The sequence below is a fragment of the Ochotona princeps genome, chromosome 19 (assembly GCF_030435755.1).
Source record: "Ochotona princeps isolate mOchPri1 chromosome 19, mOchPri1.hap1, whole genome shotgun sequence".
Taxonomy (NCBI): Eukaryota; Metazoa; Chordata; class Mammalia; order Lagomorpha; family Ochotonidae; genus Ochotona; species Ochotona princeps.
In genome coordinates, this window is record NC_080850.1 from 25191923 (window position 1) to 25212113 (window position 20191).

At 40.3% G+C, this 20191-nt stretch overlaps 1 protein-coding gene across 2 annotated transcripts in view; it reads left to right on the forward strand.

Annotated features, from left to right (window-relative positions):
* Window positions 1-13603: 13603 nt before the first annotated feature.
* The window catches only part of JAKMIP2 (janus kinase and microtubule interacting protein 2), a 66472-nt gene continuing 59884 nt past the window's right edge, over window positions 13604-20191 (forward strand). For both annotated transcript variants that reach the window (XM_058677698.1, XM_058677699.1), the window contains exon 1: window positions 13604-13735. In XM_058677698.1, the coding sequence (XP_058533681.1) occupies window positions 13607-13735 (129 nt within the window). In that variant the 5' untranslated portion in view covers window positions 13604-13606. The remainder of the gene's footprint in view (window positions 13736-20191) is intronic.

Below are 20191 nucleotides of genomic sequence, written 5' to 3' on the forward strand. Positions count from 1 at the left end.
ACAGCAGTAGAAAATGGTTCTCTTGTGCTTATGAAAGACAGAAATCTGAAGTCAGGGTTTTTTTTTAAAGGTTGGTTGCTTGTGGGATCTCACAAGGATCTGTTCCTTGTCTCTTTCCTGGGAATCCTTGGGGTCCATGGGAGTATTAGACGAATCCTTCCAACCTCTGTCTTCATCTTTGTCCTCCCTTGTGTGTGTTGTGGTTTGTGTCAGAATCTCTTAGAAGGACATCAGTGATTAGATTAGGGCCTACCCAAATCTAGCAGGACTTTATCCTATTTATTATTATTATTATTTTTACAACTGCAAAGACCATATTGCTATGTAAGATGGCATTTGTGAAGAATACAGGTTAACTGTTCCCTTACATTGGTTAAATTAAGATTTAGGGAAAAGAGAACTTTGTGTAAAGAATAGAATGTGTAAAGACCCTGGGGTAGGAGGGAGCATCCTTTTGAAGGCTTTAAACAAAGCTTTAAGAAGGCTTTAAGACATAAACCCCTCCTTCAAGGCATGCACACCACACATCTAGTACCTTCATGCCAAGTTCACTGATGAAGTAATGTCCTCAAACACCCAAGATTGGAAAGAGAGGGAATCACTCCCCTTTTCTGGGTCAGAGAGTAGGAGAGAAATTCTATGTGGTGACCCCTTTGTGGGGGTGGGGAGGGGGCAAAGCTCATGGCTGTGAGACATAGAAACAGAATTGGGAGGAAGATTTGGGCTAAATCCCAGCTTTAAGGCAGCTTGCATCATCCTGATTCCAATTTCTCATCTACATAGTGAGGAGAGTAATCACTGCTTTAGAGTGTGGATGTGAAAATGAAATGTGGCAAAGTACCTTCCAGTAATTCGTAAACTTATACAACATATAAGGACAAAGAACGTTACTTAAAACAGGGAAGATTCAACATCCTTGGCCTTTTCAGTCTAACGTAGTTCATCACATGCCTACATAGTGACTGCAGGAGCTGGAGTGGGGGTGGGGGAGAGAATCATTAATAGCATTTCCTAATCTGTACACTGTGTGGGAAGTGGGAAGGTTAATACTAACAATAGCATTGAATCTGTGCACAGTGAAGAAAGTGGGAGAGGTAATGTTCATAATTGGGATAACTGAATAAACGTCCATGGTTTAAGTTCCTTTTTTTGTTTTGTTTTACTATCTTGGATAACAGTGTGTTTCTTAAACCCTCTTTAAAATAAAAATCCACATATGTCTAGGGGCTGGGAGAGTTTTAAAACAAACCTTGTCAGTTAACACATTGACAGATTTAACTGATATTGGGAAGGCTGAGTGGAGTAGACTGAAAGTGACGACAAATGAGGCAAAGGAGAAACGAGGCCAGAATGGAGCTGCAAGGTCCTCACTCCAACAGAGTCCGGAGATGGGGGAACTGAAGGAACGTCCCTGTCACCCAGGATCCAGCGTTTCTTCTGAGTGCCTTAACTTTTCCAGAAACTGATCAAACTCTAATTCATTGTAGCTGTGGTCCAAGTGGGCTTGACCTTGTATCAGCAGATACAGTGGGTATCGCACAATGGCAAAGGAGCTGTAGAGAATGGCCTGCAGGCTCACCCCAGGGAGAGAAGGAAGGGATTGCAACCATGTTCCCCAGAGGGTTGAAAGTACACCTTGTCAGGCCGTAATTGTGACCTAGCAGTGAAAGTCCCCGCCTTGAACCCCCGGGATCCCATATGGGCCCCGGTTCTAATCCCGGCAGCTCCACTTCCCATCCAGCTCCCTGCTTGTGGCCTGGGAAAGCAGTCGAGGATGGCCCAAAGCTTTGGGACCCTGCACCCGCATGGGACCTGGAGGAAGTTCCTGGCTCCTGGCATCAGATTTGTGCAGCACAGGCCCGTTGCGGCTCACTTGGGGAGTGAATCATCGGATGGAAGATCTTCCTCTCTGTCTCTCCTCCTCTCTGTATATCCACCTTTCCAATAATAATAAATAAATCTTTAAAAAAAAAAAAAAGAAAGTACACCTTGTGTAATATTTTTGTAAGACTTTTTGATCCCTGAATGAGGTGAAGCCTTTTGCCCTGTGTATCTTCCTAAAATATTTTTGTACACTTATGCAGCTATCTGAGGGTGCTTCAGAAAGTCACTGAGAAATAAAATGGAATTTTGAAATAATTGTATTTTGGTAAGAAAAAATATTTTGAAGTTCATGCATATCAAAAGTCTATGCAAATGTATATAATGATAAAAGAATGCCTGAATTTGAAAATAGTTTTGCACCAAAGCAAACTTATCTTTTATTTCAATTTTCTGGTTACTTTTTGAAGCACCCTCAAATGTTCACATAGAGGTATGAATACGTATTTACTTAGCTTTATAAATAAATATCATTATTCTATGTGTTTCATTCACCATCATCTCATTTTGTTTATTTTTTTTTTTTAATTTGTTGATTGATTGATTGATTTAATTTACTTGAAAGTCTGAGTTGCAGAGAGAAAGGGAGAGAGAAAGAGAGAGAGACAGAGAATCTTCTGTTTGCTGTTTTTTTCCCTAAGTGGCCACAGCATCAAGAGCTGAACCTGCCTCAAGCTGGGAGTCAGGAGCTTCTTCTGGGTCTTTCACGTCTGTGCAGGGGCCAAAGGACTTGAGCCATGCTCTGCTGTTTTCCCAGGCCACAAGCAGCGATCAGAATTGGAAATGGGGTAGCAGGGTCACGAACTGGTGCCAGTACAGGATGCTATCCCTGCAGACAGAAGATTATCTGGCTGTGCCACCACACCATCCCCATGCATCTCTGTCTTTTGACTAAATACTGTTCTGAAATACAACTAACCCTATTGACTCTTGTAGAACTACCTGTGCATTTTCAAACTGTCATGTAGTGATGTGGTACTTGCATATACCACTTTCTTTATGCTGTAAGCTTTTATATGGCTGTCGCATTGCATCTAGTTTTTCACTATTAATGCTGAACAGGTTTGGGGTTGATTTTCCTAAGTCCTTTGTTAAATTCACCATTTAATATGTGATATAATTTATATATTTATCTTTTAATCTTTTTCTCACTGTCCTCCAATATCAATGTCTTTTCTTTTACCCATAACTGTGTCTCCAACATCCCCAGACTGTGTACCCAATACATAGAAATTGAACAAATGAACATTGACCGTGACAGCATCCCTCTTATCCTGTTAATGGGAGTGCAGCTCCCTGAAGGCAGGGACAGTTGCCTGTATCTGTTTCCCCATCGTGGCTGACTTAGTGGAGTGCTCAGATTGGGGGCCTCATACCCTCCAAGGGCAATCAAGTGTACTGTTGGACACGTTGGTCAGACACTTGCAGTTCAGCACCTGTGGGTTGTTCAGTGCTGGTGACACAGCATCCTGAAAAGGGTTCCTAGCAGCTGCCGTCTGCTGTCATCACTTCCCCTGAACCTACTCTGCTTTAAGCCACTCCTGTCACATGGCTAGATTTTTTCATTTCCTTCCAAGGCAGTCCCTTCACTTACACCCTTAGGTTAATTGTTCTGTACTTCCCAGAGTTGTCAGAGTGACATGTTCAAGCCTATGTCTGATCAGGGCAGTGCTCTTCTCAACCACTCCAGGGGTCCCCCATGCACACTGGATACATTCCAAAGCTGATCAAAAATGTTGTACACAGCACAGCCTAGTCTGCGCGCACCGCCCTGCCATTCACATCTGTGCTCTTCCTGGCTGCTGCCCTGAATCACTTGTTCTCTGTATCCTCCCTGACTCCCTGTGATTCCTGGAACTTAGAGCCCTCTTTTCCCTCTTCCTCCACCCCCTTCCCCCCCCACCAGGCTTTTACATGCCTTACTCCCCTTCAGCCTTCCTTCTAACATCCTCCCTTGTACATTAAATGCTTTCCCACCTGGACACGTCCTACCAGTCTTTCTCCTGTATCATCCATCCTAGTGTGTAGGTATTGTGTATGTACAGATCATGTCTTATTTGTGTCTCTCTCAATGAACACAAGCCAATAGTGTGCATCTCTGCCATTGTATGTGTTTGCTGCTGTACTGTCTATGCCAAGGACATCGCTGGCCAATAAAAGCATTGAATACCTATTTGTTGACTAAACCTTTTATGCAGCAGAGTACTTATTGGACACATGCCCTTGACCTGCGTCATGCTGTGTGCTTTTCACCACTGTCCAACGATGGCACTATGACAGTGATAAAGAGGTAGACTGACCTTACAGTTAGGCAGTTTGGGTGAAATTCCCAGTCCATGGTATTTACTGGCTCTGGACCAAAGGTCAGTCACACTCATCTTTACCAAGTCTGTGTTATGCCATCTGTAGAGACCAAAGGGACATATTCATGATCATTATTTACTACATTTGTTGTATTTTATCAGATTGTGTATAAAGCAGCCAATTCAACGTTATAAGTTTTTCAACCATAGTCCTAGATATAGGAATCAAATCTCATCTTATTTAATTATCTTTCTCATGTGATCATTTAAAATTTAATAGCAATTTGGGGCATACTGTTTGGAGGAGTGAAGTACTCTCTTGTTAATACTTTGTTTCAAATAGGAAAAATGTTAACACAAGATTATATGTGCCCAGAAAAATGGGATTTATAAGTTATATGCCCTAAGGTGATTAAGTTAATTGGTGCCCAGAGCATTCCTGCAATGAATGATTCACAGCTTTGTGTTCAGTCTTTGTAAGGCTCTGGACAAGAACTGTGCTTATTGATCTTATGCCTTGATTTCTACACTACAACATTTGTTTATAAGTTATCTGATAGGTTTAAAAACAGTAATACCTCCAAAGAGAAAGGAAGAAAGATGCTCTCTTTCTGGTAATAAAGGAGAGAGAAATATTGGGTGTAGGTTAGAAAGAAATGTCTTGAATCAGGCCAGTCTGATTTTTAAAGTTTCACAGAGGAATTATCACGTCTTAAGATGGAATGAGTCATAGCCATCCAAGTTGTGTGCTGTTGAACAGATTTAAAAGTTTGTTGCATCCTTTTGCAGAATAGGAAAACAGTACCTATATCATAAGTTTGTTTTAATGAGGTAGCAATGCATGCACTTTCAAAGATTGTACATGGCACACAGAATGTGATAATTATCAATTTTTTTTTACACTCTAGAGTGCGGAAAACAGAATGCCAAAAGAAGCTTCACCATTACAATAGCAAAGGTCATCAATTTTTGTCTGTGAAACGTATTTCCCCCCTCAATATTGTCTGTGATTTAACCTCAAGTCACAGAGCCAACAAATGTTTTTCCTGCAGTGTGAAAGTTTAGATGAGTGTAATATAAGATTTAACAAGCAGCCCTTTCCAGATTCCCTCCTCTTCCTTTTCCTCCTCCTCCATTTTCCCCCCAATTCAAGTTAATCAAGAGTTTTGATGCATCTTGATTTCTTACATAATACATAGTCAAGTCTTCCTTATTCCGTGGACCCTTTTCCATGGAAATTTTCCTCTCAGGTTTCTGTATTCAGTTTAGCCACCCCTTCCTTCTCTTGGAGCATGCTCTCTCCTCACCCTCCCTACTCTCACTGTCAACCCCCAGGGAACTAGGTATCCTGCACTGAGTGCTAAGTAGTGTGCCTAGTTTGCTTCTCTGTAACAGCGCTCAATACATCTACAGGCCTGCAGTTCATTATTTACATGTTGGTCTCTCCCAGCGGGGAAGAGTTGTAAGAGTGGATTCATAAATCATACATTCAGAGGCTGAACTAAATAGACTTTTAACACCCACTCAGAGCATTAAAAAGATAATGCACATCGTTATCTCAGCACCATGGCTAGCAGTAGTAAGTGGTCGCTCATACTACTAATGATTCTGATGGTTAGCAGTGGTGGTATTTGTAGGAGGCGAGGAAGCAGATGAGGTATAATGATTATCTTTATAGATGCTGTTAGGACCTATAATACCACAGCCTTGCATTTCAGGGCATTGGAATAAAAGATTACTAAGTAGACAAAGATGAAGTTCCAGCTCTCTGAAACTTCTGAGATTCTGAGATGCAGAAGAGACAATTTTGAAGCTTTGTGGCTTTGGTCTTTCCTAGCAAAGCCATCTCCAGAGATAATTTAATACTCAGAATGAGAACTTGTAGTTTCTGGTTTCTGTGACAAGAAAGACAACGTGGAGGGAAATGAACTTTCATAGGTATTACACTGTTTGCATTCAAAGTTGTGTTACTTAGGGTTTTAAGTACTTAAACATTAGTAATATACTGCAGGGTTGAATCTGAAGTATTAATGCTGTGATTAGCTCAGTAATTATAATAGTCAGATGTGTGAACGACTAAATTGTGCGGTTCTGGGTTCAGAGACTGCTTTGACCATGGCCATTGTTTGAGATTTCTCCTCCGTGTGCAATGAAGCTGACTTCTTACTCTACAACACCTCTAAAATAACTTTGAACCCAGAGAGAAAGGCAGTACAACAAGAACGTATGACACATACGCTTCTCCATGAGCATCTTTGCAAAAGCCTTTGACATCTACACAAAAGGATACAGTGTATGGAGGCTTTCCCAGTGCTGCATAGTGAAATTAAAGTGGGGCTTTAAGATGTAATTCCCTGGTGGCTCATGATACCGAATATCTTTTCATGTATCTGTTGGCCATTTGCGTTTCATCCTTTGAAAAATTTCTGTTCATATCCTTAGTCCATTTCTTAGCTGGTTTACTTATTTTATTTTTGAATTTCTTGAGCCCCTCACATAATTCATAATCTTTTATCATATGTGGAGTTTCCAGATATTTTCTCTTATCCTGTCACTGGCCTCCTTACTTGCTTGAATGTTTAACTTTCCTGTGCAGATGCTTCTTAGCTTGATGTAATCCCATTTGTCCATTTCACTTTTATTGCCTGTGCTTCTGGGGTACTATCCAAGAAGTCTTTCAGTGTCTTCCCTGTTTCCTCCAAAAATTGGACACTTTGAGGTCTTAGGCGGACATCTTCCAGCCATTGTGAGTTGATTTTTGTGTAAGGTTTAAGGTAGGGGGATTTGTTTCATATTTCCACATACAGAGGATTTTGGAGAGACAACCCTTTTTACAGGGTGTAATCTTAGCTCATTAATCAAAGATTAATTGGTTTTAGATGTGTGAATTAATCTGGGATCTCTGATTTGTTCCATTGGTTTACATGTCTGGTCTTACACTGGTACCAGGTTGTTTTAATTATAACTTCCCTGTAATATGTCTTAAAATCTGGTATTGCAATTCCTCCAGCTATATTTTTATTGCTTAATTAGCTATTTGTATCTCTTGTGATTCCATATGGATTTTCGTGTTTTTTTTTCCTGATCTGAGAAGAATGTTTTTGTATTTTGATTAGGATGACATTAAATCTGTAAATTGCTTTGGACATTTTGATGACTTAATTTTTCCAACGTATGAACATGAAAACTATTTTGTGTCATTTATTTCTTAACTTTTTAAAAGATTGATTTTAATTGGAAAGGCCAATTTACACAGAGAAAGAGACAAGAGACAAAGATCTTCTGTTAGCTGGTTCACTCCCCAAATGACCACAACAGCTGGAGCTGAGCCAATCTGAAACCAGGTGCCTCCTCTAGGTAGGCTACCTGGGTGCAGGGTCCCAAGGCCTTGGACCATTCTCCTTTGCCTTCTTAGGCTACAAGGAGAGAACTGGATGGGAAGTGGAGCAGCCAAGACACAAAACGGCACCCATATGGGATATCGTAGCTTCCAGGCAGAGGATCAGCCAACCCCTTCTTTAAAAAAAAATAAAAATCTCATTCTACAGATATTTCATGTGCTTGATTAAATTTATCCCAAGGTATTTAATTTTTTGTAGCTGTTGTGAATGGGGCCAATCTTACAATTTATTTCTTAGGTGTGACGTTTTTTGTTCATGTAAGATCTATTGACTTTGTGTGATGATTTTATAGTCTGCAAATCTTTCTAATGAATTCCAATAACTTCTTAGCAGAATCTGCTGGCTCTCTTATATGTAGGATTATATCTTACGCACATGGGTAACTTGGCTTTCCCCATTCCCATTTGTATTCTTCATTTCTTTTTCTTGACTAATAATTCTAGTTAAAACTTCTAGAAACTATAGTGAATAATAATGGTGAGAATGGGCATGCTTCTCCAATTCTGAATCTTAGTGGAAATGCTTCTAGCTTTTCCCTTTTAATAAATTGTTCCTTCTATAAACAAATAACCCAAGGCTTGTTTTCTTTTCTTTCTTTTTTTTTTTTTTTTTTTTGTCTTGAAAGGGTGTTGTATTTTGTATGATTTCTCTGCATCTGTTGAGGTAATCCCGTGGTTTCTTAATGTGATACATCACATTTAATAGTTTATATACGTTGAACCATTCCTGCAAGCCAGGGATAAATCCTACTTGGTCTAGATGAATGGTTTTTGTGTATTTGCTAGTACTTTTGCATCTAAGTTTATCAGGATTGTTGGTCTGCAATTATTTTTTAATGCTGTATCTTTTTCTGGTTTAGATTAAGGTGATGGTGGCCTCTCAGAGGAGTTTGGGAAAATGTCCTCTCCTTAAATTGTTTTAAATAGTTTGAGAAGATTTGGATTTCATTCTTTAAAAGTTTGGTGGGGGTTGGTGTGGTGGTATAGCAGGTTGGTCCTCTCCCTGCAGTGCCAGCATCCTGTAAATGTGCCGGTTCACATCCCAGCTGCTCCACTTCCTATCCAGTTCCCTGCTTGTGGTCTAGGAAGGCAGCAGAGGATAAAACAAGTCCTTGGGCCTCTGCACCCATGCGAGAGACCTTTAAGGAGCACTTGGCTTCAGACTGGCCTAGCTTTAGCTGTTGTGGCTGTTCAAGGCTGTTCAAGGCGAGGACTCCAGCCACTAGGCCACTGCTCTGGGTCCTTGATTTCCATTTGTATGTGTTGTATTAAGCAGTTGTTTCTTCCCAGGTAATTGCCAGGCTTCTTGGTGGAGGAAGAGGAAGATAGTTACGTGCTCTCCCTGCATAGGGCTGGATTAACATTCAACCCTTCTTTCCCATTAGAGCTTCAAGCCAGACTCAGTGGGGACTGTGACATTTTCCCTCAGGCTGTATCACCAGTGGCATGGTTTGCTGCAGGTTCTTATCTCACTCTAAGAAAGTGGTGACCCCTCCAGCAACCTGCTGCGGGAGTCACCAGCAGTGTCCTGCTTGCTGCTGCATGTTTGTAATGGCTGCTTTCAGTGTAGAAAGAAGCTAACATCTCTTTAGATATTTCCTGGGAATGTGGTCCCTCCCTCCCTTTTCATCTGTTATCTTCCACTAAAATAAGAATGTCCTGTCCCTATTTAGCCATCTTTGATCTCATCCAGTTTTCTGATTTTTTAGCCGTTACCTTCCACTATTCTGTTTCACAGGCCTCCAGCTAATGCTTCCTTTGTCGTATTGGTAGCTATCTGTGCTGGATCCTTTCATCTCTTTCAGAGAGAATTATTGAAGTAACAAACTTTTATAGACTAACAGATGTGCATTTCTATTGTAGTTCTGCCATTCTGTAATTATAATCTTTCCAACTTATTCAACCTTGTTGACCCTCAACTTCCCTGTCTAAAACGATGATAAGAATGAATATAAGAAAGGGCTAAACTGCTTTTTTCAGTGAGTTTTTGTGCAAGCACAGTGACTGGCAGAGCTCACAAGTAGCATCTAGTACCATTGAGGCCCAGCTCATGTGATGTTCTTTTTATAAGGTGTTTAACACTCCCTCAATCCACTGTAACTACCCCACGTTAGTTAGTATCCACTACTCTGCAAAATCTGTTTTCTCTGCAAGTGTGTCTCCTCGTTCAGGCGAGGTGCCACTAGAGAGTAGAGGAATTGTACATTTTTTTTTAAATCTACAAAATGCATAGAAGAGTACTCATTAATCTTGGCCATTATTTTCCTGACCAAATATATGGACATACCCCTGACAAAGAATTGAAAGTGTCTTACAATATGATAGTGGAAAAGGTAAGATCATGCAAAATATTAGTATTTCTACATTATTTTTTACTTTGCTAGATAGACAAAGTAACTGGATTGTAAGCCAAGATAAACAGCACAGGTTCATTGCATTTAAATAATGATAAATTCACTTACTATAGGACTCTGATTACTTGATTTTTTAATCTTGAAGTGTGTGTATCATTAAAATAACATTAAAATAACAATAATAGCATTATTCACAATTGCCAGCATAAGGTATCAACCTAAGTAGGCACATGTATAAAGAAAGTATGTTATATATAAATGTATATGCATAATATATATACATGCACACACAACAAAATATTATTTCATCTTTAAAAGAAAGGAAATTTTGTCATTTTTCTTAACATGGATGAACACGGAGGGTATTATGTTAAGTAAAATAAGTGAGGTACGTAAAAATATGGCATAATCTTTCTCATATCCAGGAATTTTAATTAATCAGATTTGTAGGAGCAGAGTACATAGCAGAGTATTACAGCAGGATGTGGTCAGGGGACCTACAATTTTAGTTAGATATGAAGAGTAAGTTCTGAAATTCTATTTCTGTGTGTAAGTATAGTTATTTAAATCCAAGGAATCTGATAATGAGATTCCAGTTCTTATCCAATAAGCTTTGTTGACTTCTTGCATTTCAGAAAGGGAATGGTCAGTATTATGGGAGGTGGCAACTCCTGGTAGATCAATTAGGCTGCTTTAATGTTCTATACCATGGTAATAATGTCCTGGACGAGGCCATGACCATGGGAATGTGAAAGGAGATGGCAATTTTGACGTATGAAGACACCAATGAAACCATGTACTACTTAAAGCATCATCTGAATATTATTCTCTTCCATTATAAGTAATTAATACAAGTTCTCTGCAATTGCTTACAGCAAAATTGCAAAGACAAGCCACACTTGCTTATCAGCTGGTCAGTTTAGGCAAGTTACTTCATCTTTTGATGGGTCACTTACCCTGAATTCTTGTGACAATTAATTGAGACAAATGTAAGTACTTACTCCATTGATGGATACATATTAAGTGGTCTTTCACTACCAACTTTTATTATTATATCTATATCCAAATTCAGGCATATTTGCTCATTTCTATGCATTCAAGTTAACTATTTAGCTTTTCCTGTAGGAACCTTTAAAATCTGAACCCAATATGTCTTTTCCCAGTATGTATCAACCTTTGCTAAAAACATTAGGCAGATTTGTCCACATTTTTGTTTAATTTTTTTATTTAATCTTTTTATTTCATTTTTTTCTGTACTATTTCATGTCTCCATTTAGAAAAGCCCATTTTTCACTCAGGGAAGCATAACAAATATGAAATGACTCTTAAGCTTTTCCCATATCCTATGTTTTCTATGTTTCAATGGTACCTTAAAGGTTGGAGAGAAATTGGTCAAAGTCATATTTTATACATAAAATAGACAGGACTTCCTAGTGACTTGGATAAGATAAAGCAAGCAGTAAAGCAGAGGAAAGGTTGACTTTGAAGGTTATATTTGAACCAGTTAGATACATGGTTATGAACTGAGGAAAATAAACTTTGGGAAAACTAATGATAAAGACATACTTGTGTTAGGTTTGAAATATCAATTAGATATTCAAGTGGATTTGGTGAAGGTAAATAGTCTAGTGTCTTTAGAAATCTAGAGTTTGGAGAGCTGCAAAGGCAGTGAACAGACAATGAAGGCTTGTAACTGTACAGATGCTGCCTGTGGAAATCAGCTGGAGATGTTCAGGAAGTAGTGGCATCCAGAAAACAAATAGAGGAAGAGAAGCATTTCATATGTGAATAGTCTGACTCAGTACTTTATCTGAGAGAACTGCTTTATGTAAATCATGCATATGATAGTGTCTATTTTACTAATGTTTAAATGGTTACTGAATTCATTTCAATGCTAGAAAAAGGAAGATGGTTTTGCAGAGGCCTTCAAGCTTTGCATTTTAATGACTTGACAAGATTTGCAGAAGATGTGTGGAGAGTTACTCAAGCACCTAGAACAAGATACAGTGTGTTGGGAAGTTCCCTGAGTGTGGCAGGCCGACTCACAGTCCCTTCCTGTAAGCTGTCTTTATTCCCATACCTCCAGAGACTTACACCAAAGATCATAACCATAGTACTTCTGAGAGGATGGCACAAAGCCCAGGATCCCAGAACTGGTCAAAGCTAAACTACCCTGGTGTTCATGGAGCAGCAGGTGATGGACCATATGGGTGGGCAGCAAGAGTTCGTCTTAGTTCTGTTCTGAAGTACCTCAATAGGCATGACGCCCAGTTTTCTGACAAGTTGTAAGGAAGTCCTGCTGTAGAGTCTTGCATATTTTCCCATTGACATTTCCCCCACTTTCCCTTCTTGTTCTTTTGAAGGATGTAAAGATTTATAAGTCCATAAACGTATCCCCCTCAACCTAAGCCCCACTTTCTCTGATTATGCTGTCATCAACCTTTACCTGGAAAGTTTCAAGAATTTACTGTCTAATCTCTCTGCCTCTGTGTCTCTCCAGAATGACTAAATCACTTCTACTGCTCTGTGATGACCAGACTAGCATCTTCTAGAAATGACAGCATCTTCCGTATTGCTCACTACAAAAACATTCCAAAATTCTAAGCTGGAAATTCTACATTTCCCACCATCTATAATGTCCATGAAATTCTAGCTCTAGTACCTATAAACATATATGGAGTGATGCTCCACCTCTCCCCCAGAACAGTTACTGATTACTGTCCAGAACAGTTACTGATTACTGTGTCTCTGCATTAGCCATTTCCTTAGCTCAGGATATTTCTGTTCCACCATCTAAGACATGCTACTTACTACTCAAGCACTAGGCCATTGTCCCCTTCTCAAGGGTCTTCCTCATTCATTCATTCAGAAAGAAAATTTTCTTCTGTATTAACTAGCGTCTATTTATTTTGAAACCATTGTAAGATAGATTTAGCTGACCATGATAGATAGGCAACAGATTTTTGTTTCCTTGAAAGTCTCACTTTAAAAAAAAGTACTCAACTTATCGTTCCTACACATCATATGGGAAAAAACTCTAATAATAGTAAATGAATGAATGAATATGTGAGTGGCTTAGTGCAATAATGCATTGATATCTAACCCCGACTTCTGAGTTTAGCGATTGCATAATCATCTGCCTTCATCTAATGGGTTTTTAAAGTGGAGGCTCTCAGCACACTGCAGTCACTAGACAGGTCACTTGCTTTGACAACTACATCCTCCGTGAGCACAGCATCAGTGAGTGATGTGGAGGAGATGAAGAAGGCTGTGTGGGCAGACTGAGGCAAAAAAGAGCAGGCTAAGATGTGAAAGATGCGGAGCACTGTTATGATCAGATTAACCCTTTGGAAAAATCACTCTAGACTTATGTGTGAAGTGGACAGGCAGAGAACCTGGAGACAGCAGTGCCTATGAAGGAAGCTGTTACAGCTACTTGGACTGAGAGTGGGCAGATATTTGGCTCAGTCTGCCTGCCATTCTTTGTCAAACCGTAATTGTTGTCTCTGCCTCTTCCCAGGGTTTCCAGGACAATGGTTGGGGAAACCTTCCCAAGGAGCACCCTGCAGTAGATGCTGAAACATCGCACCCCAGGATAAGGATCAGTAACATGGCAGCCCCTGTTTGAAAGGAACTGAAAACCAACAGACTCCATTTCGAAAGGAACAATGTCCAAGAAAGGGCGAAATAAGGGCGAGAAGCCCGAGGCACTCATTGTTGCCCTTCAAGCTGCCAACGAAGACCTCAGGACCAAGCTCACAGACATCCAGATAGAGCTGCACCAGGAGAAGTCCAAGGTGAGTGAGGCCTCCTGAGGCTGTGGCCTTGGCCCTATTGCCAGCCCACGTCAGTGGACACCTGCTGTTTGCCCAAGAGAACAACCACCTTGGTACGCAAGAAGGAACCAAGCATGTGATACAGAATCACTTGGACCTGTTCCCTCCTGGGAAACTGGTTTAGGAAGTCAGGTGTTAAAATGGAGACTGACTGCCACTCACAGCAGCTCCCAAAACTTAGTATGATTTTGGGTAGTTCCAGTCTTGTTCTTTGTAGTTCTCCTACAGAATTCAGAGCAATTCTTCTAAAATAGCAGGTTGCATCACTCTGTTGCTCTACACCCTGAATGGTTTCTTGTCTCTCTCAAAGGCCTTTCCTGATATCATCTCCCGGTGTTGCCTCTGGCTCTTTTCTGACACTTCACTGCTGTGCCCATGCACTCTCGCTCTCTGTCCCTTGCTCACTGTCTTACTCACAGCAATTTATACATTTACTTATTCACTTGTTTTGTGCTGATCTTTCCCCAGTTAAGTGTAACTGTTATGAAAATAGGGACTTGGTTTACTTAGCATCTCTTCAGCCTAAACAATGACCAGGACCTCTTGAACTCAATATGCATTTGTTGAAAACATAGAGGTAGGAATGATAAGTGATTTATTCCTTATACCCAAGTTTCTTCCCTAATAAAATACTACCACTAAATTGTAGGGTTGAGATGAGGTATGAATTAGAGAAGTACGTGGAGAACTTACAAGAATTAAGTAAGAGCATTTATGTCAAGCTTTCAAAGTGCTTGTTGGCACATAATAAACTATCGAAAGCTTTTTAGTATTGGTATCTTTATGTTCTCTGGACTAGAGTCAGTTGTAGAAAAGTCTCCTTGTATTTCAAAGTCTCATTGCTTAAATGGATACATTAACATATCTCATCAGAGAAGTGTAAATATCAGGTAGGATCATGACTAGGAAAGCACATAGGAATATTCAAGAAGCAAGAGAAATTTTTACTCCCTGCAGACTGGTATGATTGTGCCACCATAAAGTTACCTTTCATCCAGTTAACTCTGTGTAGGAAGAAAATATTCTACATCAGTAATCAATAGCTCACACACCAACAGATATTCGTATTCTGTTTTATCTATGTCTTTTCCTTTGACATCACGATTAAATTTTAATCTCTTATTTCCTCCCAAATCTCATTTTGCTCATTTTAACAATAATAATAAATAAACTTTGGATCTGCCAAAGCTTATTTACTCTATCTCAACTAAGCCTTGATGTTGGGAAAAGATAAGACCCCACTGCAAGTTTATACAAGAAATGTTTTTGTTCCTGGGAAGCCAAAGGGAACATGATGTTTAAGAAAGCATTTTATTGGGAGTCAGGAGATTTGGAGTTATATGCCAGATGAAATTGAAGTGTCTGAATGTCGGTGTCTAGAATTCAGTTGACTGAATCTGCTTGTCCATTTATGTGACTCTTAAGCATCACAGGGTAATAGAATAACCTAGAAGAGCTTATTAATAATCTAGCTTCAGGTAGGAAAGCTAGGGTGGGGACCAAGACTTATCATTGTAACAAAATGTCTGGGCATCTCAGCCCTCCTGGTGATGAACGCTTCTCTGTATGATTCCTTCTAGGACTGACAATCTAGGAATATGAAATTGGTTCTTACTTGCCCTCAGGCCATGTAACATTTTGGGGAGGGGGCAGACTCCTTTAATTACAGGAAGGACAGGATGACAAATTGCATTCACAAGAAGAAGTTTATCAGGTCAGAAGCTGGGAACCATATGTAGCTGCTGCTTTACACAGAACAAATTCATGAGCTAGCAATGTGGCAGAGGTCCCCAAGGATCCCACCACTGCCAATTCCCCATACAATGGAACCTTTGAAAATGGGAAACGCTCACTCTCCCACCAGGCTCCCTGTTAATCTAGGGTGCGGGCAGGCTGCTCAGTAGTACCTGCCCCCTTTCTCTAACAAGAGACTGGCAACTTGCGTCTTAGAGAAGAGCATTGCCTTGCCCTCCCTGTGGGGCTGCCCCTACTTGCCTTCCTCCCCGTGACAGTTCGTTACAATCCTGGGAGCTCAAACAAAGCCTCGCCACCTGCCGGTTGTCTTCCCCAAAGAGCAAGGCGAGTTTCAAGGGTAAATAGATCGTAAAGCAGTTTTATTATAAATAAATATGAGAGTGCTTTGGAAGGGCTAGCTTTTAGGAGAGTGTAAAGAAGGCCAAAATGTGATTTTTACACTCTTGGTTTTGATCTGAGTCTCTGATGATTAAAAAAAAAAAATGACAATTTAGCTACTCGGGAGTGGACAAGGCAAAGAATAGAAACCGTTAGGGGCAATGAGGCATCACTTATTTTTCTAGCAGCATAAATGATCCTTCTGCCATTTACACAACATCCAGCATGTATTCAAAGTCTAGCCGTGAGTGCTTAGGGTTGAGTATATAAATAGCTACAACTTTTTGAAAGTTTACTATTTGTCACACAGTGCATAAAGTACATTTAATCCTGCCCCAGTCTCAGCTCTCCCACTTGGTGTGAGGATTCTAGGCAAATTTTTGAGCTGAATTAACTTATATGATTGTCTTTAAACATTTCCCCATCAAAGCTGTAGCGTAAGTACTGTTACAGCACTTACCGAGATAGGAAATGTCAGGTTTGGTCAGAAAAAAGGTTTCTATCTAAAGTCTATCTTTGTTTTGGATCAGCACTCTGAGCTATCAAATCTATATTTTCCTCTGTTTGTCGCGCCTGTGGACTCTGTGTGAACACACCAGTGATTGTCATGAGATGAGAAATCCTCTCACTGGATTCCCCATAGCTCTCTATTCTGCAGAGATAGGACAGGGTTGCATTGCACAGTGTGGGAGCAGTGACTGGGAAGGGAAGGGACAGGATTCAGAGGATAGAGGCATCAGAGCTGCAGGCCTAGGTGGCAGAGTCCAGAAAGAATCAGAGCTGCCACCCTGCATTTGAAAGTACTTTCCCCGCTGAGCTTACCACCATCATTGCAGACCTGGGAAAGTGACTGCTGGGATATGACTTCACTGAGGAAGGCAAGGAGGTGACAACTGTTGTAACTCATTTGCTCCCGGTGACACTGAGTGATGAGCCAAAATGACAACTCTTGTCTTCTGTTAAGATGGTGGTGGTTATCAAGATAATCACGAGTGTCTTATTCCTCTTCCCTCTGTTGCCCGTGGAGCACTCTCGGGAAACTAGCCGTCCCATCTGCCCTGTCGCTGAGTGACTGTTTCCGGAGCCTTCCGGGTCAGGCCCCCACTGGGACTTGGATATTTCTTGCTGTCTGTACTGTGAGTTCTGTTTGGGGAAAGTGTAAGTAGGTAAAAGCAAGAAATGAAAAACTATAATGCTTTGTGCTTCCCCAGGTGTGTAAGGCTCTTGGGAGCAACCTCCTAGAAGGGCAGCTCTTTCTTTCACATCTCCTGTGCGAGAGTTCCTTTGTCGCCATGAAGATTCCTGCCAGCTTACTGTGAGTTTAGATCTCCAAGAACATCTAAAGCAGATAATCCATGCAAAAGCTCATGTTAGTTTGTCTTGCCTTGATAACCTCTCAGTCCCTTCCTAACCTTTGCCTGGGCTGTCCAGTCTGTCATCCTGGCTCTCTAAGATCATGTGGAAGCTTAAGTCACAGCCATCTTTTATCTCAGCAGAATTTACCAAAGCGTTTTCCAAAGGTCACACTAGGTTTAGGATGGATAGAAGAGAAAGAGGCCTTTATAAAGTAGTCATGAATTCTTTCTTGTGTCATATTGTAACATTTCCCAGCAGGCTTAAGTTTTGCTAATGATATTTCCTATTTTTTTTTTTTTATAAAACCTTCTGGGTAGAAGGGATCTGGGAGCTCTTCATCCAAAGTCTGCTTAATGTGCCAGTGTCCTACGCTGCACCCTACATTTTGTGCCTGCATGTACTCCGGATATTTCAAAAATCAGATGCTTCTAATTCTAGGAAACTGGGTAACTACTTCGAAAACTCAGGTTTCTCTTTGAACACGTCTTTTAATCAGGAAAAGAATTGTTGCTCTTAATAATGTAATGCTCTTAATAGTGTAATGCTAATGTGAGTGTTTTCATGATAATAGGGTTCAGAAGTCGCTTCTCATCCAAGAGGGATATGTCTGTCTTAAAGCCCTCATGGATACCTAAAACCAGATGGGGCCAAGCACTATCTGGACATAAGCTTCTTCTTATGCAAACCTAACCATGAGAAAGTTTAATTTACAAATTAATCACACTAAGAAATTAACAATATATAACAAACTAGAACATGAGAAATATAATAAAAATGACAGGGATTTTTTCCTCTTAAAAGTTCTTACTGTATTGTAGAACAACTTCAACTTTAAATTTTGTTCTTTCTTTTAAGTCAAGAACTTTAACCGTTTCAACTAAAGGAAGTGCCTTCTGGCTTGTTTGTTGTATCCAGATTGTCAACATCTCTACTGTTGGGCTTTGGAAGCATGGTTAGGTCAACTAGGAGTTCTTGAGCATAAGCAGCAATAGAGCATGTGATTATCAAGAAGGACACTGAGTGATTAATGGTGAGGCTGAGTACATAGCACAGATATACTGGACAAAGGAATGATTCATATGCTGAGCAAAACAGAGCTGGCTGGCATGAGATTTCATCATGCTATTTGAAACAGTATGCAACTAATATGAATTATTTCTGAAATTTTCCATGTAATTATCATGGATCAAAGTTTCCTAGGCTACTGAAAGCGTGGATAAGAAGGAGTACTATACTTATGTTTATGTTGTTGGTGGTATTAATATAATACTGTATTAATATTGTATAATGTCATGTTAACATATTAAATATTCATCAATGTTAATAATATACCAGGTATTAATAGTTATTGATCTGCCGTGATCCAGCTGCTGTTAAAGGCATATGATCCATTGTCTGAGTCCTCATTAAGTATGTCTAAGAATGGTATCACCAGCCCTAGTTCGCACTAGGAGAAAACTGGAACAATTTGCCCAAGCTTTCAAAGCAAACAGGGAGATTTGACCCTGACCCAGAGGTGACTCCTGGTCCACACTAGACTTCAGTCAAGCTTAACTGACCAGGTGCATCTTCTGTATAGGCTGTTCTTTACTTTTCTAATCTGAAATGTGATTCAGTAACTTATACCCATGTGACAGAGGTGCCCCAAATTTTCAATTTACTGATATACAAAAAAACCTACTTAGATATATTTTTAACTCCTAATAGCCCTTTACAAGTAATATTCTGTGATGAAGTTGAAATTTTTTTCCCAAAAAGCATCTTCGTGAATCAAAATTGATTTCCTCGGAGTGGTGCCATGGCTCAACAGGCTAATCCTCGAACTTGTGTCATAAGCATCCCAAATGGGTCAAGGTTCATACCCCATCTGCTCTGCTTCCCATCCAGCTTCCTGCTATGGCTTGGGAAAGCAGTGGAGGACAGCCCAACTCCTTGGAATCTTGTACCCCACATGGGAGACCTGAGAGAGGCTCCTAACTCGTAACTTTGGCCAAGCTCAGCTCTAGCCACTATTGCCATGTGGGAAATGAACCAACAGATGGTTCTATCTCTCCTTCTCTCTGCTAATCTGCATTTGCAACAAAAATAAAATAGTTTTTTAAAAATATAGATATTTTTGCTACATAAATTTTCTCTGTTTCAGAGTACTATCATCTTCATTTTCGTTGTTACTCAGAAACAGCTCCTCATATTTTCTTTTTGTTCTTTTTAAGATGTATTTATTTTTATTGGAAAGGCAGAGAGACAGAGAGGAAGATTTTGCATCCAGTGGTTCACTCCCCAAGCGGCTGCAGTGGCTGGAGCTGAGCCAATCCGAAGCCAGGAGCCAGGAGCCCTTCTGGGTCTCCCACATGGGTGCAGGGTCCCAAGGCTTCAGGCCGTCCTCGACTGCTTTCCCAGGCCACAAGCAGGGAGCTGGATGGGAAGTGGAGCTGCCGGGATTAGAACCGGGGCCCATATGGGATCCCAGCGCGTTCAAGGCGAGGACTTTAACCACTACACTATTGCACTGGGCCCAGCTCCTCATATTTTCATGCCTTCATTTTAAAATGTAAAACATTTATTTCCTCAGTGACACAATCTTCACTGTAAATAATTTTTACAAAGGTGATTTCAGTAAAACAAATGGTATTGGCTCTTTCCTTATCCAAATTTCAGTCATAACCTTTTGATTTTCCTTCCTCATGCAGCGCTTCTCCCAAGCACTAAAAACAAAAGTCATGCCTAGAAATCCTGACAAAATGCCAGTTCCCATGGCAACCCAAACAAGTGGACATGAGAAATGTTGGATGTCATTCAAGTCCTTTTTCTTTTCTTTGGTTTCTATGGATCCTTTTAAGGGTAGCCAAGAAGGCTACCCTTGTGTTTATATTTGTTTTTGTCTTCAGGCTAAACTCTGCTTTCTGTGTTCATGCATTTTTAGCTTTT